At 39.6% G+C, this 25,701-nt stretch overlaps 1 protein-coding gene across 1 annotated transcript; it reads left to right on the top strand.

Moving 5' to 3' along the window:
• The first annotated feature begins 5,616 nt into the window (after window positions 1–5,616).
• Window positions 5,617–24,824, top strand: NDUFAF3 (NADH:ubiquinone oxidoreductase complex assembly factor 3). Its single transcript, XM_044656964.1, has 5 exons — window positions 5,617–5,761; window positions 21,739–21,931; window positions 23,836–23,902; window positions 24,448–24,548; window positions 24,692–24,824. Exons 1-5 carry the CDS (start codon window positions 5,688–5,690, stop codon window positions 24,809–24,811), a joined length of 555 nt encoding a protein of 184 aa, XP_044512899.1. The 5' UTR covers window positions 5,617–5,687; the 3' UTR covers window positions 24,812–24,824.
• Window positions 24,825–25,701: the final 877 nt, after the last annotated feature.

Raw genomic sequence — 25,701 nt, 5'->3', positions numbered from 1 at the left:
TCCCCTCCAAGTTTTGTCATTTTCCTTTTCTGTTATAATTGCCAAACTGTTAGGTAAGGGGTGGTACTTCAAAGTTGTTTTAATTTGCCTTTCTCTAAGAGTGATTTAGAGCATTTTTTTGCTTGACATTAGAATTTTAATTACTGTGTTTAAGAACTGCCTGTTCATATCTTTTGACCATTATCAATTAGGGAATGACTTGTATTCTTAGACGTTCAAATAATTTCACTATGTATTTGAGAAATGAGGCCTTTATTGGAGAGATTTGTAGAACAAATTTTATACCATTATATTACTTTTTATCCTATTAGCCCCTATTTAACTTTTGACTGCCATCTCCCCCAATTTGTCCTCTTTTCTATCAGTGTTACCCCCCCCCCTCTTTTTTAATTCCCTTCCCCTCCTATTTTCCTGTAGGATAAGATAGCTTTCTATATCCAGCTGATTGTGTATGTTCTTCCCTCATTGAGCCAATTCTGATGAGATGTATTTTTATAAAATCCACGATTTAATTTTTTGTTCCAGAAAAATTCTCAGGGAAAGAAGCTTGATGACTACTTAATCCAGAGAATGAGCTGTTTGCAGAAAGATTCCTGAAGAATCTACATTGCATCAAGAGATCCAGAATGAACTTTGGGGTATAATTGATTGAACTGATGGGGTTTGAACAGTTACTTTGAATGTACATTTTATGCCAATAAGGGACTGCCCCCAATTGTTTTTTTTTGTCAATGTGCCTAAAAAAACATTCTCTCCCTTCTACTCCCCTCTTATCTCTAACTATTGTAGTTAGAAGACCTTTGTGGGTACAAGATGATTATGTAAAGTGATCAATGAGGTGACTAGGCACCCAAGAATCATCAGGGGGGATTGTGTGAATGGAATTAGCTCACCCTCATTCATTTGTTCAGACTCTAGCCACCAGGGATAATGTCACCCCACCCAACTTAGAATTAAGTGGGAGGGGAAGGTCTGTTACCCACACATGATAGTAAGTAACAAATCAAAAACAAGGGATTGCCCTTTGGGCAGTCCAAAACAGTATCGAGGCTGCCATTTGTCCACTTGAAATTGGAGGTGGACTCAGGAAGTGACAAAAGATGCTACCTTTTAAATATGATGGTAACTTCCTGTGGAGGCAGTTGTAGCTTTGAACTTGGTGTTGAAGGATCTCTGGTGAGTTCTCAGACTGCTTCCCTTTGAATTGTCATGTGGGTAAGTTAGGCTGACTCTCTCTCTCTCTTCCCTTGGTGTTTCTGGAGGTTCTAGCCATAAGGAGGCCTCTCTTCTTGGAGGAGGCCTAGTGGCTAGAAGCCTTGTTTAATTAACCTCTGTGCCCCTCTGCTGGGGCCTTTAAATTCCTACTTGGTTCGGGCTTCTGGTCCAGGCCAGAGTTTCTCTCTCAATTTCCCTACCTTCAACCTTCCTAATTGCAAATAAACCACCATAAAAGTCATCCTTACTTGGATCTATTTTATTTTAAAATCGAGTTAATCAATTTCTGGCAACCACACCTTAAATACCTAGTTTCCCTTCTTACAGAAAGGTTCACATGCTCTCCTCTCCACCTTCCCCATCTTCCCCTCCATGTGCAACAATTTACTCCATTCTATTTTTCCTTTTCCTTTCCCCCTCCTCCCAATGCATTCTTCTTTCTCATGCCTTAATTTAATTTTGTATATCATCCCATCATATTCAACTCACACTCTTGCCCTCTGTCTATGTATAATCTTAATGGTTAATGACAAAGTTCTTTGGTATTATAAAAATCATCTTCCCATGTAGGTAGGTTCATAGTTTAACCTTATTAAATATCTTTTGATTCTCTTTCCTGTTTATCTTTTTATGATTCTCTTGAGTTCTGTATTTGAGAGTCAAATTTTCCATTCAGCTCTGGTCTTTTCATCAGGAATCTTTGAAAGACCTCTATTTCATTGAATACACATTTCCCTCCCCCAAAAGGATTATGCTTAATTTTGGTGGGCAAGAAGTCCTAGCTCCTTTATGCTCTGGAATATCATATTCCAGGTCCTCTAATCCTTTAAAGGAGAAGCTACTGTCATGTTATTCTGACTGTGGCTCCATGATATTTGAATTATTTCTTTTTGGCTACTTGTAATATTTTATCCTTGATCTAGGAGTTTTGAAATTTGGGTATAGTATTTCTGGGAGTTATCCTTTTAGGATCTCAGGAGGTGATCAGTAAATTCTTTCAATTTATATTTTGACCTCTGGTTCTAGAATACTGTGGCAGTTTTCTTTGATGATTTCTTGAAAGATGATGTCTAAGCTCTTTTTTTTTTTTAAATCATGGCTTTCAGGTAGTCCAATTATTCTTAAATTATCTCTCTTGGATTTATTTTCCAGGTCAGTTGTTTTTCCCATGTGATATTTCACATTTTCTTCTATTTTTTTTTCATTCTTTTGACTTTGATTGTTTCTTGATGTCTCATGGAATCATTAGCTTCTATTTGCCCAATTCTAATTTTTAAGACATGATTTTCTTGAGTGAGATTTTGCAACTCTTTTTCCATTTGGTCAATTCTACTTCATAGAATTCTTTTCCTCAGTTAAATTTTTATACTTCTTTTTCCAAAGAGCTAGTCCTGTTTTTCAAGAAGTTTTTCTCTTCAGTGTATCTTTGTATATCTTTTTCCATTTGACCAGTTCTGTTTTTGAAAAAAGTTATGTACTTTTGATTTTTGTGTCTCTTTTACCAATTGGCCTATTATGTTTTTTAAGATATTAATTTCTTCAGGTTTTTTTTTGTGCCTCCTTTGCCAAGCTATTGATTCATTTTTTATGATTTTCCTGTATCTCATTTCTTTTCCCAAATTTTCTTCCTCTTCTCTTATTTGATTTCTAAAATCTTTTTCAGTTTCTAATTTTTGGGCTTGAGAGCAGACAATATTTTTCTTGGAGGATTTGGATGCAGCAGTATTAACTTTGTTGTCTTCTGCATTTGAGTCTAATATGTCACCAAAATTACTTTCTCTGTTGAGTTTCTTTTTTTTTGTCATTTGTTCATTTTTCTGCCTTTTTCTTTTCTTTTAGTTAAAAAAAACTGTTAGGCTTTATAACTGTGGTCAAGGTAGTATGTTCCATGCTTCAGGTTCTTTGTGCAGCTGCCTTGAGAGTTGGCACTGGGGAACTCTCTGCTTTCAGATCTTTCAAGGAGAGGTGTGTTTAATGCTCTCCCTCCCTGTGTCTGTCAGTAATCCCAAATACTCTTTCACCTTTTTGAACTGTGACTAGGGACTCCTGCTCCCATGTGGCTGCAAGTATATGCTGTTGCTCCCCTCACCCTGAAATCTCACCTTCAGACTGCAATCTAGTTCTGCATATGGGTAATAGGACAAAAGTCTTACACACAGAGCCAGCAAAGGGACCTCTATAATCTCTACCTGAGCAGTTTTCTGACCCCACCTCTCCCCTTACCATCTGTGGCGGAGAGTTCCAGAAGCCTTGGCTATTGCTTCAGTTGTACCTAAGGCCTGTTGTCTTGGTGGGGATCTGCCCAGGTCTGTTCTGTTCCACCTCCAAATGCACTAGATATCTTGTGCCAGTCTTCTAAGTTGTTTTGGGCTGAAAAATTACTGCTCCATGTCTTTTTGTGAGTTATGCTGCTCCAGAATTCATTTTGAGGTGTTAGTGCTTTTTGGAGGAAAATTTGGTAGAAATCAGCTGGGTCTGGGGCAGCTGGGTAACTCAGTGGAGTGAGAGTCAGGCCTAGAGACAGGAGGTCCTAGGTTCAAACCCGGCCTCAGCCACTTCCCAGCTGTGTGACCCTGGGCAAGTCACTTGACCCCCATTGCCCACCCTTACCACTCTTCCACCTATGAGACAATACACCGAAGTACAAGGGTTAAAAAAAAAAAAAAAAAGAAATCAGCTGGGTCTGTGTACCTTCTCTGTCATCATGGCTCCACCCCTCCCCACAAAGGTCACAGATTTTAGTGACTGAGACAGGGGTTGAGCATGGGTCATCTGACTCCAAAGCCAGTTTTCTAGTTCCACTGTACCATGCTGCTTCCTTCTCCCTTCAGTCTTTGTTCAGATACAGATGTTCCCAGGTCCAGAACACACTCAATCCTGTCTCCATGTGCTCATGTCTTATCAAGGCCCAACTCAGCCTATATATCCTCCTGAAGCCTTCCCTGATTTGTCCATATTGTCAATCAAGGTGAAAGTCAACTCTCCTTCAGTTTATTTCAACTTAGAGCCCTTTACCCCAGGGCTCTAAGTCACAGAATGTAAAGTTATAAGGTTCCTTATTACATGATTGGGAATGTAGACTGGAAAGGACCACACCAATGCAACTATCAATAATATGGAAATAGGTCTTGATCGATGACAAATGTTAAAACTAGTGGAAATGCAAGTTGACTATGGGGAGGATTGGGGGGAGGGTGAAGGGGAAAGTAAGAACATGAATCATGTAACCATGGAAATTTTTTCTAAAAAATAAAATTTTAAATGCAAATAAACAAACAAACAAATGAATTAATCGGAAACATTTGGATAAGAGGGGAAAAAAAAAGAAGGTTCCTTATTGTTCTTAGTAACCTGCAAGGTTAACCCAAATCAGAAAAAGATTGACAAGTGGTCATGGTCATTCAGCCTTTGCTTAAAGACCTTCAATGAGAGGAAGATCCCTGGCCTTCTAAGGCCCATTCTATTTTTAGAAAGATTTCCCTAAGTCAAGCCGGGAATTGCTTTTCTGCAACCTCCAGTCATGCTCTGAAGAGATTTCAACCATATCAATCAAGGAAGGTCCTTCCCTCTGATGCCAAACAGAGCTAATCCAGTTCCTTGGTGATTGATAGACCTTATTCCCTTTTCAGTTTTCTCCTTTGCATTTATCTTACTCTCCTGTGTATCCTCAGGTGTTTTTTGTTTTTACATTTTCTCCCCCTCTTCTCATTACCATTTAGAGATGAAAACTATCTTTAAAAATAGTGTGTCCTTTTATTTTTCTATCTGGGGAAACTGAGACCCAGGGCTCCACTCCCCCAAAATTTGAGAACATGGGCCAGTAGACACTGCAGCTGGCAAGCTGCGGGGGTGGGGTAAGGGCATCCATCCACTCCCCCCCCCTCCCTCCCGTTTCCCTTTCCTTCCACCCAGTACTTTAGAGGGGGCCCAGGTGTCTGCTGCAGGCCTGAGGGAGCACCCGGGAGAGCTCAGAGGGAAGCGATGTTGCAGTGACACCTGAGCAGGGGAGGGACCCGGATGGCGCCCGGCAGGCTGCACAATGCCTTGGGGCCTGGTGGGGCCATGCAGGCAGGTGCCCACCTTACCCAGCGGGACACCTGAGCAGGGGCACAGACCGCAGGGTCCCCCAGCCCCCACGTCCCAGGGGTGCCCGGGGTCTTGACAGCAGGAGTGGGGGAAACCCCAGCCCCAGGGGAGCTTGGGGGCTTTCTGGAGACGCCAGAAGCCTCAAACAGTGAAACCGGCCGGGAGTGGGAGGTGGGGGAGGGCGAGTGGTGCCCGGTCCAAGGGGAGTGGCGAGAAAGGGAGTAGGGCGGGGTCTAACGAAAGGGCGGGGTCCCTCGCTGTAATGCGCACGGCACCCCACCGGACAGACGGGGGCGCTGGGCTCTGCTCTGCCTTCGCTACTAGGCTGCTGGCCGCTCTTGGGGCTGGCGCTGGCTAGTCCATCCTCGGGACCTGTCTAGGAGCCAATGGCCGCCTTCGCTACAGCTGCGCTCCGGGGACTAACGCGCTCTGTGCCCGTGCTGAGACCGATTCTGGTGGGGTGAGAGAGAGGCCCCTTTGCCCTTCACCAAGTGACCGTCGAGCTTACCCTACACACCGCGACCTCCCCCCCCCCCAGTAAACCCGCCCCGGTCCTACCCTCCCCATCTCCGCCGCCCGCATACCTACGTGACCGGGACATTGAGTGAGCTCCGAGGCGAACGTGACCCCAACACTGCTTGACCCCCCCCCCGCCCTAACTCTGCCTGTGCCCCTTGTCCCTAAGTCTGTTTGTGCTCCGTGCCCCTAACGCCGCGGGTAACTGCTTTTCGTACCCGCGTGATACTGCATGTTTCCTGACCCTGACATCATACCCCCAACCTTGAAACACATGTGCCTCACTTTTCACTGGGGACATCCCCGAGTGCCTCGTGAAGGTCGTTTGATTCCCACGACCTCTTGTAACCCACCCGGATAACCTTTGCATCCTAACCACTGACACTTTTGGGCACCCCTGGCAGGCACTGTGGGCCTCCAACCCTAACTGCCCCTTCGGATGCTGCATATTTCCTTATGTTTTTTGTTTTTGTTTTTGTTTTTTTTTGTATAGATATCTGAGGATATTTTTTCTTGCTTGCTCATTTCCTGCATCTTTTCTGTGAGTTTCTGAGTACATTTACTGCTGTTCTTTCTGCATTGTACCTGCTGTCTATAGTACTATGTATATTGACAGTGGTTTTCTTCCCCATTTTCCTTTTCAGTCTAAAGCTTTTTTTTTTTTTTTAAATTAAACTATGTTCAGATTCACATTTTCTTCCACTCCCTCCACTGAGAAAGCAAGAAAAATAAAAGCTTTGTTTAAATATATATATAGTCAAAAACAAATTGGTGCACCAAAAAAATTCCCAGTGTGCATATTCTGTCACCAGTCTATCAGGGAAGTGGGTATCATATTTCATAAAGCCTTTTTGATTAGGCTTTCAAGACATATATTCTTACAAGGCATTGTGTGCCAGATATTCAATCCCACTCCAGGATTTATCATTTGAGTATTTTTTTAAGTCATGGTCCACAAGTCAAACTCTGATTTCCAGACAATATATATATTTTTTAAACCCTTAGCTTCTGTGTATTGGCTCCTTGGTGGAAGAGTGGTAAGGGTGGGCAATGGGGGTCAAGTGACTTGCCCAGGGTCACACAGCTGGGAAGTATCTGAGGCCGGATTTGAACCTAGAACCTCCTGTCTCTAGTCCTGACTCTTAATCCACTGAGCTACCCAGCTGCCCCTCCAGACAATATTTTCTTAATCATCTGTTTAGTTTCCAAATTTGCTGCGTAGCCTTTGACTAGCACCATCTGTGCCCCTAAGCCCTTGTTGCCTAGAACTTTTTTTTTCTTAGCAGTCCTTAAAGTACCACCATAAGTTTTTTTCTTTTTTTTTTTAACAAGTTTTGGGAGGGTGCTCTGTCAAACCCTTAATACATAATTCCAGGATATAAAAAACATTGTTATCACGTTGACAAATTCTTGTTTTGTTTCCTTCTTTGGGGAATCCTCATTCATCACTATTTAGCTTTTCTTATGCTTACATATCTCACCTAACTGCACCTGTAGATCAGATAATTTTGTCTTGGAGGACTAGCAGCTGCTTCTTGGAAGATCTAGTTCCCCTCCTTTGGAAAGAACCTCTTATTTCGTCATGAACTCTTTTCCTTTCCATAAATCTGACAAGTAATTTCTTTCTTCCTCCTCTAATTTATAATGTCATCCTTTATGTCTAAACCATGTACCCCTTTGGAGCTTATCTTGGTATGCAGTGTGAGATGCTGATCTCTACCTACTTCTGGCCAAACTGTTTTCCAGTTTCCCCAGCAATTTTTATTGAATAGAGAGTTCTTTCCTCAATAGCTACAACCTTGGATTTATCAAATTCTAGGATACTGTGTTCTTTTGCTTTGGTATAATGTGTACCTAATCTGTTCCACTCATAAGTCTCAATTTTTTTAAAGAAGAAGTATCAAAAATGTTTTTCTTCCTTAAATTTATTTTTCAATTACATGTAGAAATAATTTTTGGCAATTATTTTCTGATATTTTATAGTTTAAATACCATCTCCACCCCCTGCTGTGGTAAAAAACGAATGTTTTCATGCAGTATAACTCTATTGCTTATGCTGTGACAGAAGACATATCACACATAAAATAAACTCATAAAGGAAACAAATGGAAGATGGCATGCTTTGATCTGCAATCAGACTCCCAACAGTTCCTTCTTTGACTGTAGAGAGCATTTTTCATCATGAGTCCTTTGTGGATGTCTTGGAAACTTGCTTTGCTCATAATAGTTTAGTCCTTCAAAGTTGATCACACTATATTTCCATTACTGTTTATAGTTCTCCTGGTTCTATTCACTTCATTTTTCATCAGTTCATATAGGTTTTAGTAGGTTTTTCTGAACTCATCCTGTTTGTCATTTCTTATGGCTCAGTAATATTATATACCACAACTTGTTCAGCCATTCTCCAATTGATGGATATTTCTTCAGTTTCTAGTTTTTTGTTGCCACAAAGAGAACTGAAATAAATACTTTTGTGCACATGGGTCCTGTAAAAAGGGGAAAATGGGAAAGATTATGGTTGGACTGGATATTTAAAGTTTGGTCACCAGGAATCAATCACTCAATTCCAAAATAACAGACCCAAGTCAGGATGACTTTTATGGTGGTTTATTTACAATTAGGAAGATTGAAGGTAGGGAAAATGAGAGAGAGAAACTCAGGCCTAAACCAGGTAGGGCTTCAGAGGCCCCAGCAGAGGGGGCACAGAGGTTAATTAAACAAGGCTTCTGGCAACAAGGCCTTCTCTAAGATGAGAGGCCTCTTGAGGCTAGGGACTCCAGAGACACCAAGGGAAAAAGGAAAGAGAGTCAGCCTAACTTACCCATGTGACAATTCAAGGGGAAGCAGTCTGAGGTCTCACCCCAGCTCCTCCACTGCCAAGTTCAAAAGGCAAAAAGCCCTTCACAAGAAGTTACCATCATATTTAAAAGATAGCAGTTTTGTCACTTCCTGTGTCCACCTCCAGTTTTACGTGGACAAACGGCAGCCTCAACCTTGTTTTGGACTGCCCTAGGGGCAGTCACTTGTTTTTGATTTGTCACTTACACATGTGGGTCACAGGCCTCCCCCTTCCTCACTTAATTCTAAGTTGGGTGGGGTGACATTATTCCTGGTGGCTAAAGTCTAAAGAATGAATGAGGGTGAGCTAATTCCACTTACACAGTCCTTTTCATTTCTCTGTGATTTCTTTGGAATATAGGCAATAGTAGTGGTATTGTTGGGTCAAAATTTATGCAGTCTTATGTCTTTGGGGCATAGCTTCAAATTGTTCTCCATAATGGTTGTTTCAGTTCACACCTTCACTAACAGTGTATCAGAGTTCCAGTTTTCCCACATCCTTTCCAGCATTTATCATTTTTCTTTTTTGTCATATTAGTCAATTTAGTAGGTGTGAGGTTATATCTCAGAGTTGTATTAATTTGCATTTCTAATCAGTAGTGATTTGGAGCATTTTTTTTCATATGACTAAAGATGTTTTTGATTTCTTCCTTTGAGAACTGCCTGTTCATAACTTTTTTATCATTTATCAATTAGAAAATGTTTTATATTTTTATAAATTTTAGTCAGTTCTCTATATATTTGAGAAATGAGGCCTTTGTCAGAGATATTTGCTATAAATTTCTGTAATAAGGTTGTTTAAGTATTCTATTACTTCCTTTGTTAATCTAGGTTGTTTATATTTTGATAAATATTCATCTTTCACTTAGATTGTCAAATTTATTTGCATATAATATAATATAATTGCAAAATAATTTCCAATAATTCTTTTAATTTTGTCTTCATTGGTTGTGATTTTGCTTTTTAAATTTTTGATACTGATAATTTGTTCTTTTTTTTAAAATCAAGTTAACCAATGGTTTATCTATTTAATTTTTTTATGAAAGCAGCTCTTTGTCTTATTTATTAGTTAAATGGTTTTCTTATTTTAAATTTTACTAATCTCTCCTTTGAGTTTCAGGATTTCCAATTTAGTCTTTAATTGGGGATTTAAAATTTGTTCTTTTTCTGTTTTTTTTTTGTTTGTTTGTTTTAGTTGCACGCCTAATTCATTAATCTGTTCTTTCTCTGTTTTTTTGACATAATTCATTTGGAGATATAAATTTCCCTCCAGGTACAGCTTTGATGGCATCCCATAAATTTTGGTATGTTGTCTTTTTGTTGTCATTTAAAACCCTTAACTTCTGTCTTGGAGTCAATACTGTGTATGGGGGTCGAGTGACTTGCAGGATCACACAGCTGGGAAGTGTCTGAGGTCAGATTTGAACCCAGGACCTCCCGTCTCTAGGCCTGGCTCTCAATCCACTGAGCTACCCAGCTGCCCCCTTGTCATTCTTTTTAATGAAATTATTGATTGTTTCTGTGATTTGTTGTTTGACCCTTTCATTCTTTAAGATAAAATTATTTAGTTTCCAATTAAATTTTAGTCTTTCTGCTGCCCTTTGTTTAATGTAATTTTTATTGCATTATGGTCTAAAAAGTATGCATTTAATATATTTTCATTTCTACATTTGGTTATGAGGCTATTATGTCCTATTACTTGGTCAGTTTTTGTGAAGGTGCCATGTACTACTGAGAAAAACTTATATTCCTTTCTATTCTCATTTAATTTTCTTTAAGAGGTCTTTCATATTAAACTTTTCTAATGTTCTATTTGCCTCTTTAATTTCTTTTTAGTTTTTGGGTGGATTTATCTATTTCTGAAAAGAGAAGGTTAAGGTTCCCCAGTTGTAATGTTTTACTGTCTATTTCCTCCTTATAAGTCATGTAACTTCTCTTTTAAGAATTTGGATATTATGCTGTTTGGTGCATATATGTTTAGTATTGATATTGTCTCATAGTTGCTGGTGCCTTTTATGAAGATATAATTTCTTTTGCTATTTCTGAAATCATATTTGTTACTCCTGCTTTTTTAACTGACATAGTAGATTCTGCTACAGCCCCTTAATTTTACTTTGTCTGTGTCTCCCTGTTTTAAATGTGTTTCTTGTAGACAGTATATTGTGAGAATCTGGTTTTTAATCCAGTCTGCTATTCTAAGGGAGTTTATACCATTCACATTCAGTTATGATTACTAATTGTGTGTTTCCCTCTATATTTTCTTCCATTTAAGCTTCTCTTTTCTTCTTTCAGCCTTTTCCTGTTCACAGATGTTTTTCTTCCTACCACCACCTCTCCCAGTTTGCCCTTTTTTTGGTCTATCATGCCTTTTCTCTTCTTTCCCCTCCCTGTAGGGTAAGGTATGTTACTCTAGCTGACTGAGTGTATTACCCCCACTTTTAACTAATTCCAATAAGAATAAGGTTGAAGCATTGCATGCCCCCCATCTTCTCCTTTGATGTGCCTCTTCATAAAATAGTTTTCCCCTTTTTATCTATTTTTTTCTTCTTCCTATGTGTTCCTCTTTCTCATCTTTTGATTTTTATCTATTTATGCTTCATCTTATTGCCCTAGTAGTGATAAAGTTCTTAAATATCTTAAGTACTTTAGGTATCTTGAATACTTCATGTACCTTAAGTATCATAGATATATATCTCAATTATCACTTTCCCAGATATGAATGTACTCAATTCAACCTTATTGACCCTTAAGTTTTCACTTTGTCTTTTTATGCTTCTCTTGAGTGATGAATTTGCTCTTTGAATTTTCTTATCAGATTGGTCTTTTTTGGTCAGGAAAGTCTAGAAGTCTTCTATTTTGTTAAACATCATTTTTTTTCCTTCTGGAGATAAGATTATGCTCAATTTTGCTGGGTATATAATTCTTGGTTGTAGTCCTACATCCATTGTGTTTTGGAATATCATATTCCATGTCTTCTGTTCCTGGTAATGTAGAAGCTTCTAGCTCTTTTATAATTCTGATTGTGACTACATGGTATTTGAATCATTTCCTTGTGGCTGCTTGTAGTACTTTTTCATTGACCTAGGAGTTTTGAAATTTAGCTATAATAGTCTTAGGGTATTTTATTTTGCGGTCTCTTTCAGGAGGTAATCAGCAGATTCTTTCAATTTTTATTTCCCTCCCCCCCCCCCCTTGTTCAAGGATATCAGGGCAGTTTTCTCTGATGACTTCATAATATGGTGTCCAGACTCTTTTTTAAAAAAATTTTTTTTTTTTATTTTAAACCCTTAACTTCTGTGTATTGGCTCCTAGTTAGAAGAGTGGTAAGGGCTAAGCAATGGGGGTCAAGTGACTTGCCCAGGGTCACACAGCTGGGAAGTGTCTGAGGCCAGATTTGAACCTAGGACCTCCTGGTCTCTAGGCCTGACTCTCAATCCACTGAGCTACCCAGCTGTCCCTCCAGACTCTTTTTTTTTTTTTTAAACCCTTGTACTTCGGTGTATTGTCTCATAGGTGGAAGAGTGGTAAGGGTGGGCAATGGGGGTCAAGTGACTTGCTCAGGGTCACACAGTTGGGAAGTGGCTGAGGCCGGGTTTGAACCTAGGACCTCCTGTCTCTAGGCCTGACTCTCACTCCACTGAGCTACCCAGCTGCCCCCTCCAGACTCTTTTTTGATCATGGCTTTCAGATATTTTGATGATTCTTAGGTGATCTCTCCTGGATCTATTTTTCCATATCAGTTGTTTTTCCAGTGAGGTATTTCAGATTTTCTTCCATTTTTAAAATTTTTAAAATTTTGTCTTATTGTTTCTTGATGTCTTATGGATTCATTAGCTTTTCTATTTGTCCAATTCTGATTTTTAGGGATTTATTTTCCTTTCTTTAGTTTTTGTGTTTCCTTTTCTGTTTGGCCAATCATACTCTTTAAAAAAAATTGTTTTCTTCAGTCTTTTTTTGGTCTTCATTTCCATCTGGTCCATTCTATTCCTTAGGCAGTTGTTTTCTTCAGTATGTTTCTGTGGCTCCATTTCCTTGTGGCCCATATTAGTTTTTAGGAAGTTGATTTCTGCAGTGAGTTTTTTTCCTCCAAATGTTGAGACTTTCTGTCAATTCTCTTATTATTTGATTTTTCAACTTCTTTTCAAGTTCTTCCAGGGATTCTTTTGGGTCTGACATCCTTTTATACATTTGTTTGAGGCTTTACATCTTTCCTTTTTGGCATTGTTGTCCTCTTTTGAGTTGATATTTTTGTCTTTGCTGTCACAGAGTATTTTTCTAAGGTCAGGTTTTTTTCTTTGTCTTTTGCACATTTTTCTATTTATTTTTTTCCATTACTGTATCTATCATTTGAGATTCTTCTCTGCTCCTAGGAAGGGGTAACATTGCTCCAAGCTTGCAGAGTGTCTTCTCTGGTGCTTGGGGTATGTTGTGAAGAAGATTATTATTTAGTTGTTATGTAGGAGACTTAGCAGGAAGGACTGGAGAATTCCACATGGAATGGGGAAGGAGGAAGTGGCTTGCTCTCTCTCTGAGAAGGACTCCATGGTGGTTGGGACAAGCTGTAACTGGCCGTGGGAGACCTCAGAGCTAGTGGAGTTGCACCCTGGTTCCCTGGGATCTTGGAGTGTGGTGAAGATTGAAAGCAGAGAACATCAATCCAGCAAGACAGTACTGAGTAGGGAAGTGGCCTGTGATCTGGTGAACAACTTGCAGACTTCAATCCCTACCTGGCTACATCAGTTCTGGAGGAGTTGGTTCCTGGCATCCTGTAACATCCCTGGAAGAGTTGTGAGATCCCAAGTTCAAGCCCTCTTCCCCAGGTCCTTAGCCAAGCTGTCAAAGCCAGGCAGAAAGCCAGGTTGGCTAGAGATCTTACCCTTTTTGATTCCAGTCCTGGGTTGTTAGCCATAATTTACCTAACCCCCTTTCCAATCCCCTCATATTATAATTAAACTGATTCCCTGTGTGTTTTTAGTAATTTTAGGTCCTTATTGTGTGTAAGTATTAATTTGTATTTATTCCAGACTGGGTGGGGCTGAGTGTCAGTTGGTCAGGCTTAACTGTTATTCCAGTCAATGGTCTTTCCTTTGTAGTTAAACCTGGTTCCCTGACTTGTAAAGTCTCACCCATTCTCCCTTCCTGTCTCCTATCCACCCCAGTGAGCCCACAAGTAATATTTAAGGCACCTTCCCTGGTTTTTCCCCATTATAGTCTGGCACCCCAGATGGCTGGGTAACAGGGAGGCAGGAAGTTCTCTCTTGGGCAGAAAGAGCTAGACTGGAAGTCAGGGGATTCTGAACATTCCGTGGAGGGGTACAACCATTGGCTGTGAGCTGAAAGTTCTCAGCCAGTGGTGAGCTACTCAGAACTGCTTACCCCCCCACCTCCCGTCTTTGATAAAATCTCTGTGGGAAGCCAAAATACTATTGAGGCTGGAATAGTCCCAGAGAAAGGGTTTTTCCCTATTTTTTTTTGCCTCTTGTTATTTGTGTGGTCCTGTTTAATTGTAAACTAATATTGTTATATTTGTGTTAGTTATTGTTATTAGTCATTCATTGTGGCTAATAATACCACTGTAATTTTGCATAACTAGTCGGTGTTATCAATGTTTGGAACAATGGTACTAGAAGATTGGATAGATTGTTTGATCTTGGGGTTGTGGCAAGGGATATTATCCATTCCCTATCTGTGGTTTAAAATCATACCCAGGTATTGTAGGGGTATATTAGATTTTGGATTTGCCCAACCTGTTCTTCACATTACTGTTCTGGATGTGATATCACACATACCCATTATTGTTCTAACTGGATATTATCATGAATAAATTAAAGTGGATATTTTTGCTTTCAATTATTGTTTTAAAATTGTGGTGACCTGGTATTTTAGGGATTCGGAGACAAAGCAGATGTCAAGAATGATGCAGGTTAAAATGGATAATTTGGAACTTTACATACAAAATGGTGGTGCTTATGGTCGACCTTCTGGTCCTGATAATAATAAGGGCAGTGTGACTATACTTTCTCAAGATGGAAATACTGGCAAAACTGTTAAATCCAAGATATCTAAGGCTGAGTTAGAACAACAGGCACTGAAAAAGGGGTTTTCCCTATTATGGGTAGGCCCAGCTGATTTTGTTTTCCAGTGTGTCTGTCAATGGGGGGCCTTACTGGCTTGCTGTGGTGAGGCCTGTAGCTTTTTTTTGTCTAGCCAGACTCAGTTTCCTGTTGTAAGATTTAAATTTAGTGGTTGGACTTAAATTATGTGAAATAATGTGGTTGGCCAGAGTTATTATATCTCAAGTCAGAAGTTTATTTACAAAAATAGTGGGAAACAGTAAGGTAGAGAAATGTGAGAGAGGTTAGAGAAAATATCTATACTAGTCCTCAGCCAGGAGGGCCGGTAGTGAGGAACTACTGGCCTCCCCCAAGATGGAAGCTATTCTCTTAGAAAACTAGGAAAGTAGTCAGCCCTTTTCACTCACCCAACTAGTAATCCAGGAGTCAGAATCCAAGGTTGATGCCTCAATCCAAGCCGCAGTCTAAGCCACAGTCTCCAGTGACGTTACCTCGAAGACTATCTCCAAGAGACACTCTTCACTAGAGTCACCTTCACCAGACTGATTCCTCAGGGATTTTGATGACTTTTATGGTGGTTTCCTGTCCCTGCCTCTTTTCACGGGGGCCAGTCACGGTTCCCAAATTGTCTGAATTCTCACCTTTGGAACCACACCTTTCTGAGTATGTGAACTCTTACGTTTCTGGCTTGTTCTCACCTAACATCAAGTAAGGTGTGAACTCACTAAGTGGTTTGTGAGCTTCTCCACCTAGTTCAAGCTTGTATTGATTCAATCAAAAAAGAGAGCTAATCTTGTCCTCACAATCTAGTGATGTACTAAGTAGGGGTACTTAAGTTATTGTCAAAGTTTTAACTTTAACTTAGGCAAAGAGAACAAAGGATTCTCTTTTCACAAGTGTTAACTCAAAGAGAACCAAGAATTCTCTTTCATATTGTGCTGCAAGTTCTACTGCCCTCTTCTGCTGCTTTGTTGCACATGTTAAGTACTTTGGGCTGACCCACTCCCAACTCTTCAGCTTCATTGTCTCAGGCATTTTGCAACCTCACTGCTTCAGGAGACGTGGCAGTAAGATGGTTTTGTGCCCTCTCTGCCATTGCTGTCAGTATGGAGTGCCTTAGGCAGAACCTTTCAAATAGTTTTGATGATTACTGCCATATAGTATAGTTTGAGATTTGGTACTTTTATGCCTCATTTCTTCCCACTTTTTTTTCTATTAATTCTCTTGAGCTTCTTGACCAAATTTTGTTCCTTCAGTTACATCTTGTTATTATTTCCCCTAATTCTACAAAGTAATCCTTTGGTAGTTTAATTAATGAGTAGTTTAATTAAATAGAACTGAATAAATAAATATATTTAGGTAATATTATTGTTTTTGTTATAACAGCTTGACTTACTAAGCACTTAATATTTCTTCATTTTATTTAGATGTCTGTGTAAAAAAGTGTTTTGTAGTTGTGTTTATATATTTGTTATATGTGTCTTGACAAATCGATGCTCAAGTATTTTATACTTTTGGTAGCTATTTTGAAATTTATTTTTCTCTCTCTTTGTACTGGATTTTAATGCTGTTATAGGTTTATTTCTTGCAAATTTTCTGAAGTTGTTAATTATTTAAATTAGTTTTTTAGTTGATTTTCTAGTGTTCTTTAAAACAATCATCATATCATCTGCAAATAGTGATAATTTTGTTTTCTATTTGCTTATAATTATTCCTCATTTGCTTAAAATTATTCCTCCTTTGCAACCTCACTGCATCTATTGATATAGATAGCATTTCTAGCATAATATTGAATAGCCATGGTAATAAGGAACACCTTGTTTTAACTCTGATTAGTTGAAAGACCTCTAGTTTATCCCCTCTAAAGATAATGCTACCTCTTGGTTTTAGATAGATATAACTTACCATATTAAGAAAAGACCCACTTATTCCTATGTCTTCTGTGTGTATGTATGTGTTTAAGAAACAGGTATTGTATCTTGTCAAAAAGCTTTGTCTATATCTATTGATATAATCATGTCTTTTGTTGTTCTCATAATTAATGTGGTCAATATAGTTTCCTAATATTGAATTAGTCCTTCATTCTTAGTATCCAGCCTGGTCATAATTGATAGTCTTTTTTGATGTGTTACTGTAGTCTTTTCTCTACTATTTTATTTAAAATATTTGCATCATTAACTAAGGATATTAATCTATAGTTTTCTTTCACTATACTTTAGGTATCAAAGCCATATTAATAGCAAAGAAGGAATTTGGTAACATTCCTTTTCCTATTTTTCTAACAGTTCATGTAGGATTGAAATAAATTGTTCTTTAAATGTTTGATAGAATATGCTCGTAAATCTATCTGATTTATCTAAAATTATTTAGACCTGACATGGGTAAATTGAGGTGGAACTTATTTAACTTTTGCTTTAAGTATTTAAATGCAGTGCCATTTGCTGCATGTATGACTAATACTGATATTAACTTATTTCTTATAGTGCCTTTTAGAAAAATGTGATTTTTCCTGTTTATTTCTTTAAGTGAGTTTATTTTTGTTATTGATTTGTCAAACGTCATGATTGCTATCTTTTCCTGTTGTTTTTACTCCATATGAAGCAGATTTTGCTGTAGTCTCTTAAAAAAAACAACTATGTATTTTTCTGTTTCCAGTATTCTTATAGACAATACATTGTTGTATTCTGCTTCCTAATCTATTCTGTTAACTTCTTCCCTTTTATAGATTATTTCATCCTCTTCATTTTCAGTTATTATATTATTAATTTTCTCCATCTCATCCTTTTACATTTGTCCTTTTTGTTATATATTATTTAGTAATTTATTTTTACTTAAGGCTAATTCCTACTGTAATCTATCCTCCCTCTTATTACCTATACCTACCCCCCTTTTGACACCTTTCACTTCTCTTTTTTTCCTTTTGTTTACTTGTTGAGTGGAGGAGAGCTAGATGGCAAAATGGATAGAGTGCTAAGCCCGCAGTCAGGAAGATTTATCTTCCCAAGCCCCCTGAAGTCAGGAGGCCCTAGGTTCAAATTTGGCCTCAGACATTTCCTACCTGTGTGACCCTGAGCAACTCACTTAACCCTGTTTGCCTCATTTTGCTTATCCTTAAAGTCAACTAGAGAAGTAAATGGCCAACCACTCTCCAAGAAAACTCTTAAATTTATTTATTTTTATTTTTATTTTTAACCTTTACCTTCTGTCTTGGAGTCAATATTGTGTATTGGCTTCAAGGCAGAAGAGTGGTAACGGCTGGGCAATTGGGGTTAAGTGACCTGCCCAGGGTCACACAGCTGGGAAGTGGCTGAGGCCGGATTTGAACCTAGGACCTCCCGTCTCTAGGCCTGACTCTCAATCCTCTGAGCTACCCAGCTGCCCCCGAAAACTCTTAAGTTTTGAAAAGACTTTTGAAAAGATTCAACAGTAACCTGTTGAGAGAGATTTCTGTACCCAACTCTGTATATTCTTTTCACTTTTGACTATTTCAGATGAGAGTGAGGGTCCAGTGTCATTTGATCCATACCTTTCTACCTTGTTTGTATAGACGTTTATTCACATACTTCAGTTATGTGAGAGAATTTCTTTCTTCTGTCTTGCTTTTCCCCTACTTGGTATATTCCTCTTCCCTTCCCTCTAGATCAGGGGTCGGCAACCTTTTTAGCCGTGAGAGCCATAAACGCCACATTTTTAAAATGTAATTTCATGAGAGCTGTACAGTGCTCACAGTGCGGCTCCTGTAACAGCGCCTGAAAAAAAATTGACTTTATGGCTCCTGCAGAAAGAACCATATCTGGCCCAAAGAGCCAGATATGGCTCTTACATTGCCAACCCCTGGACTAGAGTCTTCTTTTAAGGTCACCAAAACAGAACAGAGAAAATCTCAGGCCCTCTGTGATCATAGATTCCCATATTCCTGATAATAATAGAGTTCTAAGGAGATACAGGTATCATCTCCCCATATATGAAATGTAAACAGTTTATCTTTGTTTAGTCCCTTATGATTGCTCACTTATATTTTTGTTGCCTCCTGTGTTTCAAAGTCTCTATGCAGTTCTGGGCTTTTCATTGGGAATGCTTGGAACTTCTTTAATTCATTAAAGATAAATTTTTCTCCTTGTAGGATTATACTCTGTTTTGCTGGGCAAGTTATTCTTAGTTATAAGCTTATATCTTTTGCTTTCTAGAATAACATGGTCCAAAGTCTCTACTCTGTTAAAGTAGTAGCTGGGGCAACTGGGTGGCTCAGTGGATTGAGAACCAGGCCCAGAGACGGGAGGTCCTAGGTTCAAACCTGACCTCAGACACTTCCCAGCTGTGTGACCCTGGGCAAGTCACTTAACCTCCATTGCCTAGCCCTTACCATTCTTCTGCCTTAAAACCAATGCACAATATTGATTTTATGACAGAAGGTAAGGGTTTTTAAAAAACAAACAAACAAATGAATGAATGAATGAATGAATGAATGAATGAGTGAATGAATAAAGTAGTAGCTACCAAATCTTTCATGATCCTGACTATGACTCTTCAGTATTTGAATTTTTTCTTTCTCTGCTTCCAGTATTTTTTTTTTAACTTGCAAGCTGTGAATTTTAGCTATACTGTTCCTGGGAGTTTTTATTTTGATGTTTTCTTTAGGAGGTGATGTTTATATTTTCATATTGCTCTCTGGTTTGTAGGGAGCTGGGCAGTTTTTTTTAATATTTCTTGAAATATAATGTCTAAGCCCATTTTTTAGCCATATTTAATTTCTCTAACTGTGAATCCCAGGATCTTTTTTTGGCTTTCGGGTAGTGTGATGATTCTTAAAATTTTTCTTCCTTGATCTGTTTTCCAGGTCGCTGTTTTTAGGTATGAGATACTGCATGTTTCTCTTTTGTTTTGTTGTTTTTGTTTGTTTGTTTGTTTTTTACTTTGTTTTGGTACTTTTAACCCTTATGGGATAATTAACTTCTATTTTGGTCCATTCTAATTTTCAAATATTATATCTTGGGTCAGTTAATCCCCAATTCTTTCTTCCATATCTCTCATTTCTTTTCCATTTTCCCCCAGCCCTCTAATTTCTTATCCAATTGTTTTTCTAGTTGCACTTATTTCATTGATTTTTTTTAGCTTTTTTTTAAAGTTCAGCTTCATTTCTTTCAGGAACTCTAGTTGAACTTGTTCCTGAGTTATTTTCCTTTGCTTGGAGATGTTCTGGAGTTGTTTTGTTCTTCTGAGATTATCTTGAATGTCCCCATAATCATAAGAACTTCTTATGGTGTGATTCTTTGTTCATTTTTCCAGCCTTCCTTTTTTTTTTTTTTTTTTTTTTTTTAAACCCTTACCTTCTGCCTTGGAACCAATACTGTGTATTTGGCAGAAGAGTGGTAAGGGCTAGGCAGTGGGGGTCAAGTGACTTGCCCAGGGTCACACAGCTAAGAAGTGTTTGAGGCCAGATTTGAACCTAGGACGTCCTGTCTCTAGGCCTGGCTCTCAATCCACTGAGCCACCCAGCTGCCCCCTGCTGCTTACTTTTGTATTGAATCTATATTCAATCCACAGCCTGAAGATCCTTTGGACTGGCCACATCTTTACACATGTCTTTTCATCATTCCACATCATTCTGTGACCCAGAACCGAACAGTAAGGCAACAGATTCCCAGTTGTAGGCTGGCCCTTTTTTAGTCCATGATCCACATGTGTCTTCCTGACTAAACCCCATCCCCAGTGACAAGAGACCTATCTATCTCTCAGAGCCAGCCCAGGATGGAAAAATAACTTGTTTTTTCCTGTCTTTCCTGATCAAGACATGGCCTAGTATGTTTTCTGTATCTTTGTGGAGTAATTAATTGTGCAGGAGAAAAGGGAGTATGACCTCCTGCTACTCTGCCATTTTCACTGGTTTCCTTGTCATCTCTATTTTTATTTAAAAAAAAAACTCCTTACCTTCTGTTTTACTGAGGTAATACTGAGAAGAGTGTAATTGGGGTAAAGTGTCTTGCCCAGGGTCATACAGTTAAGGGAGTGTCTCAGGCCAGATTTGAACCCAAGTTCTCCTGACTCCAGGCTTGGTGCTCTATCCCCTGAGCCACCTAGCTGCCCCACTCTGTATATTAAGCTATCATTTAGAAACCCAATTCCAATTCTTAGACATCACTGTTAAAATCATTTTTTTCTTTTACATGTTTTGCCTTTAGTGGGTAACAGTGAGAAAAATTCAACTTACACTTATTATTATGGTCTTCAGTTTCTTGTCTTAAGACTTCATAATTTCTTGGCATTGGCAGTTTCTAGGTTTCTTCTGACAGTATCATTTATGCTCACATGAATTCACCAGATTTTTAATTTTGATACTGACTCCCTTGGAACTGCAGGAGGGCCTACAACTCTAGTGTTGTTATTCACCTTGTACTTTGTTAAAAAGTACCTTAACTGCCAACACCCTGCTTCCTTTCCCTTGCCTCACTTTGTCTTACCCAACTGATTGCCTTGCCCATTTCATTCTCAGGTGTCCTGACTGGGCATTTTTGAAAAATTCTCTTTCTCCTTAAATGCTTCTATTTAACTTTGATTCCTTGTCCTTTTTATCTAGCTCCTTTCCTATAGCTTCCCTCTATTCTCAAATCTTACCAAATTTCTCCTTTCTCAAATTCAGTCTCTATCCTTTCAATTTTCAAAATACCCCAAACTGCCTTCACAGTTCTTTCTTGTATAGATTGAATTTCTACTAGGTTTTCCCATGTGCGACACCCCACCCATATGACCTTCACATCACATTGTCCTTCCACCACGGTAATATTTTTGTTTGGCCCTCAGGGCCTCTTAATCTCTCATGTCTTCATCACAGTGTTCTCTCTGTGTGGACATCACAATTTCATGCCTCCTTCCTATATTCCCTTCACAACTTGACCCTTCTTGTCCCATTCACATGTTTCCCTAACATTTTCAGTTCTCATACATCCCTTCCCATTGGGGATCCTCCTCATGTCTCCTCTCTGGGCCACTTACACTGTATTTCTCCATCCAGGCTACCACAAAGAAGCCACCACTTGACACCTGTAGATGATGAGCTCTTCCAGAGGACCACCATTTCCTTGCTGGAGAAGGATTCACCCCATGTTATGTACATAGATTCCTATAGTCCCCGTGGCTTTACCATCAATGGCAACCGAGTTGTGGGGCCCTGTGCCTTAGTCCCCCATTCTGTCATGCAGTGGAATGTGAGTCCTTTCTTCACCTTTCTCCCCACCTTCAAAGACATACAGAATGGGGATCTGTTCTGTCCCCAACACCCAAAACCCAGGTCATAGTTCTCCTTTCTCCCTACTAGGCTTCTGAAGGCCCACAGGGTGAAAAGCATTGTGGAAACAAAACTAAAAATAAGCCTGTCCCCCTATTAATGAGCTTACTTTTTGAGAACTAGTATACAACATATACACAGATAAATACAAATTAATTTTAAGAAGACATTAACAATGGGGGTATTGAGTAGGCAGTAGCATCCAAAGTGAATCTTAAAGAAAGCAATGGCTTTTAAGAGGAAGAGGCCAGAGAGGAGCATATCCCCAGTGTGGAGCCAGCCTGGGCAAGTAACTAAGTGGGAGATGACAGCAAAAAGCAAGGAAGCTGGTTTATCTGTAACACAGCGTGGGCTGGGGAGTAATGTGAAGGTAGCCTAGAAGTGTTCTAGAATCAAAATTTTAGAGGGCCTCCAATGCTAAGCCAAAGAATTTCAACATTATCCTAGAGGAAATAGGACATTATTTCCCTCTTTTCACCTCCTTCAGTGAAAAGGAAGCCATGTTTGGTAACAAATATGCATAGTTTGGCAGAATAAATTTCTACAGTGGCCAAGGCCAAAAGAGAAATGTCTCATTCTGCACTCTGAGTCCATCTCCTTTTTGTCAGAAAGCAGGAGTCCTCTGTAATAAGTCCTTATTGCATCGATCAGTTTGTCTCGACCATGTTGTTGTTACTGTAGAAATTACTCTTTGGGTTTTGTTCACTGTACATAAATCTTCTCAAGTTTCTCTGAACCCATCCCCTTCATAATTTCTTTGAGCACAATAATATCACACCCCAGTTATATGGCATCATTTGTTAAGCCATTTCCCCAGTTGATTAGGCACTCTCTTCATTTCCAGTTTTGTTTTTGATGAATTTTTTTGAATATGATTAATTTGAAATGCTTATGGTCTTGGGAGCAGCCAGGTGGATCAGTGGAGAGAGAGCTAGACCTAGAGATAGGAGGTCCTGGGTTCAAATGTGGCCTCAGAAACATCCTAGTTGTAACCACCCTGGGCAAATCAATCCTCATTGTCTAGCTTTTACCACTCTTCTGCCTTGGAACCAATATATAGTGTTGATTCTAAACAAAAATGTAAAGATTTTAAATAAAAAATATGCTTATGATTTTTCTAAAAGATGTCCAGTAGACAGTTGGTTATTTAGGATGTGAGTAGTTAGGACTGATTATAGGATTTATTTGCATATAAATAATTCAAACATTTAGAGCTAGTGAGATCACCAAGAGAGGGTAGAGAGAAGAGCCCAGAACAGAGCTTTGGGAGACCTATTTGGTGGGCAAGGAAAGGGTAAATCATCCTCACAAAGGAGATTGAGGAATGGTCAGATAAGTAGGAGAACCACATCCATGTTAGGAAAGCCAGGGGAAGAAAGATTATTGGAGGAATTCAGCAAAGAGAGGACTGAGAAAAGGTTGTTAGATTTTGCAATTAAAGTACTTAAATAACTTGGATCTCATAGTAACCTTTAAAAGATTAATGTGTCAGCCAAGTGTTGAAGGCAGAAAACTGAATGAAGGGGATTTTTAAAAAATGAGGAAATGAGGCAGGAAGTATAGGCTAGATTGGTTGTGAGAGAGCAGATGGAAGATAGTTTGTGGAGATGGCAGGGTCCATTGTAGAGTTATTCAGGATGCAGAAGACCTGAACATGTTTATAGGCAGCATCAATGGAGTCAGAGGATAAGGAGATATTGAAAATGAAAGGAGTTTTTGAAGGAGCAAGTGTCCAGAGGAGAAAACCGAGGAGAGAACTTGGAATGATGTTTTACTTCATGTGGGCACTGTTAACCCAAGCTCTCCCTTCCTTCCTCTGTCTAGGTGGGGAGCCATCAGGATATCACAGAAGAGAGCTTCTCCCTTTTTTGGATGTTAGAGCCTCGAATTGGTGAGGAGAGTCTGGCAGGGTCCTTAGTAGGGAACTACTGACCCCTGGTCGAGGGCTTTGACACCACCCTTGGAATTTTCTGATTTTCTCAAGGCCTTTAGAACAACACCCTGGCTGGCAATCTGTCACTCTATCACTGCATTTTTTCTCCTAATCATGTTTGTTCTAAGAGTTTAGGATTCGAGTTGGACAACAATAATAATTGACATTAATATAGTGCTTTAAGATTTGCAAAGCACTTTAAAAATATTATTTCATTTTATCCTAATAGCTTCCCTGGGAGGTAGGTGCTTTTAGTATCCCTATTTTACACATGAAGAAACATAGGAAGACAGAACTTTTTACTTGTCCAAGGTCACACAGCAAGGGTCTGAGGTCAGATTTGAACTCAGGAAGATGAGTCTTTCTGCCTCCAGGTCTAGTACTCTGTTCAAACTAGATCTCTAGGAAATTGATAGGGTGAGCAACCCCTACTTTATCCAGGCAGGGACAGGAAAGTAGTCACATCAGAACTGGAACATGTGTTCCTTTCTCCTTCCTGGCAGAAATTGTGGTGGTGGGCACTGGAGACCGCATGGAAAAGCTACATCCAGAGATTTTGCAGGCTATGAGAAAGCGGAGAATTGCTGTTGAGGTACAAGACACGGTAAGTAGTCTGGTTGGTCTTTGCTGAACTCTAGATGTGCACATGCACCCTCTTTCTCTCTCACATTTCCCATCATTTCCAGCTCCCTTTGGAAGAGAAAAATCTATGCTAATTTTAATTTAGTTTTGGTTTGTCTCTTGCAGCCCAATGCTTGTGCTACCTTCAACTTCTTGTGCAATGAGGGCCGGGTGGCTGGTGCTGCCCTCATTCCCCCACCTGGAGGCTCACTTGGGGCTCCAGTTCCATCTTCACATGTAGAATAAACTCTCCACTCACTTTTTGTGGTTCAGTGTTTCCTTTAAGAAGGGTTCATTTTTCCTTCCTTCCAACAAATAGTTCTAGCTTAGAACTGGGGATACAAATACAAAAGCGAGAGTTTTTGCCCTTGAGCTTATAATAATTAAAGGAGCCAGCAATAACCAATGTTATGATAGAGGGGAGGTAGAGAGAGTCTATGAGGGTGAGACTCTCTTCTAGCTCTCCCCTCCCGCCGAATATACACTGCTGAGACTTTAAGAGGGTGTCACCCCTAAACTGGGTGACCTGGATGGTCTTGCCACCCCACAGGATTTGGGGGGCGAGGCTTCCCTATAAGATGAGGTATGGGGGACCGCAATCCGATTCTGAATGAGGGCAGGGTTCACGCAAGCCTCTCCCGAGGTTAATCAACTTCATAGCGGGTGGTCTGGCTTCAAGATGGAGGCAGCCAGACCATGCTGTGATTCCCCTCCTCCTCGTCTCTCAGGTACTGTTATGAGTAAGATTAGATTAACTAGTTATTAGGTATTGATTATATATTGATTAGGAAGTACCTAGCAGGAAGGAGCTGGAGCTGGGAATTCCAGGTTGGAATGAAGGAGGAGGAAGTCTATGTGTGTTCTGTGTGTGGACTCCATTAGTGGTAGGCAAACACTGTTGCCAGCCTGGGAGAACTCAGAGCAAAGGACACCTTGCATCCTGTTTTCCCCTGGATCCTGTGTGGTGTGGCATTTAAGGAAAGAACAAGAGAAGAGGACAGTGCTTCAAGCAAAACCCTTACTGCTTAGTTCCTGAGACAACTGTAGCTCCTGGCATCCAGACATCATCAGTGGATTGCAGTGAGAAATCCCAAAGCCACAAAAGCCCCAGCTGTACTCAAGCCTGGCAGGTTCCA

This window comes from Gracilinanus agilis, chromosome 1 (assembly GCF_016433145.1).
Source record: "Gracilinanus agilis isolate LMUSP501 chromosome 1, AgileGrace, whole genome shotgun sequence".
NCBI lineage: Eukaryota > Metazoa > Chordata > Mammalia > Didelphimorphia > Didelphidae > Gracilinanus > Gracilinanus agilis.
Note: the sequence above shows the minus strand (reverse complement) of the source record. Positions and strands in the feature narration are given on the sequence as shown.

Bases quoted from the DNA above. Each gene is read 5' to 3' on its own strand.
- NDUFAF3 (XM_044656964.1), top strand. From the start codon at position 5,688: ATGGCCGCCTTCGCTACAGCTGCGCTCCGGGGACTAACGCGCTCTGTG. The intron at 21,932-23,835 runs GTGAGTCCTTTC...TCCTCTGTCTAG, and splicing joins ATTCTGTCATGCAGTGGAAT to GTGGGGAGCCATCAGGATAT. The intron at 23,903-24,447 runs GTGAGGAGAGTC...CCTTCCTGGCAG, and splicing joins GATGTTAGAGCCTCGAATTG to AAATTGTGGTGGTGGGCACT.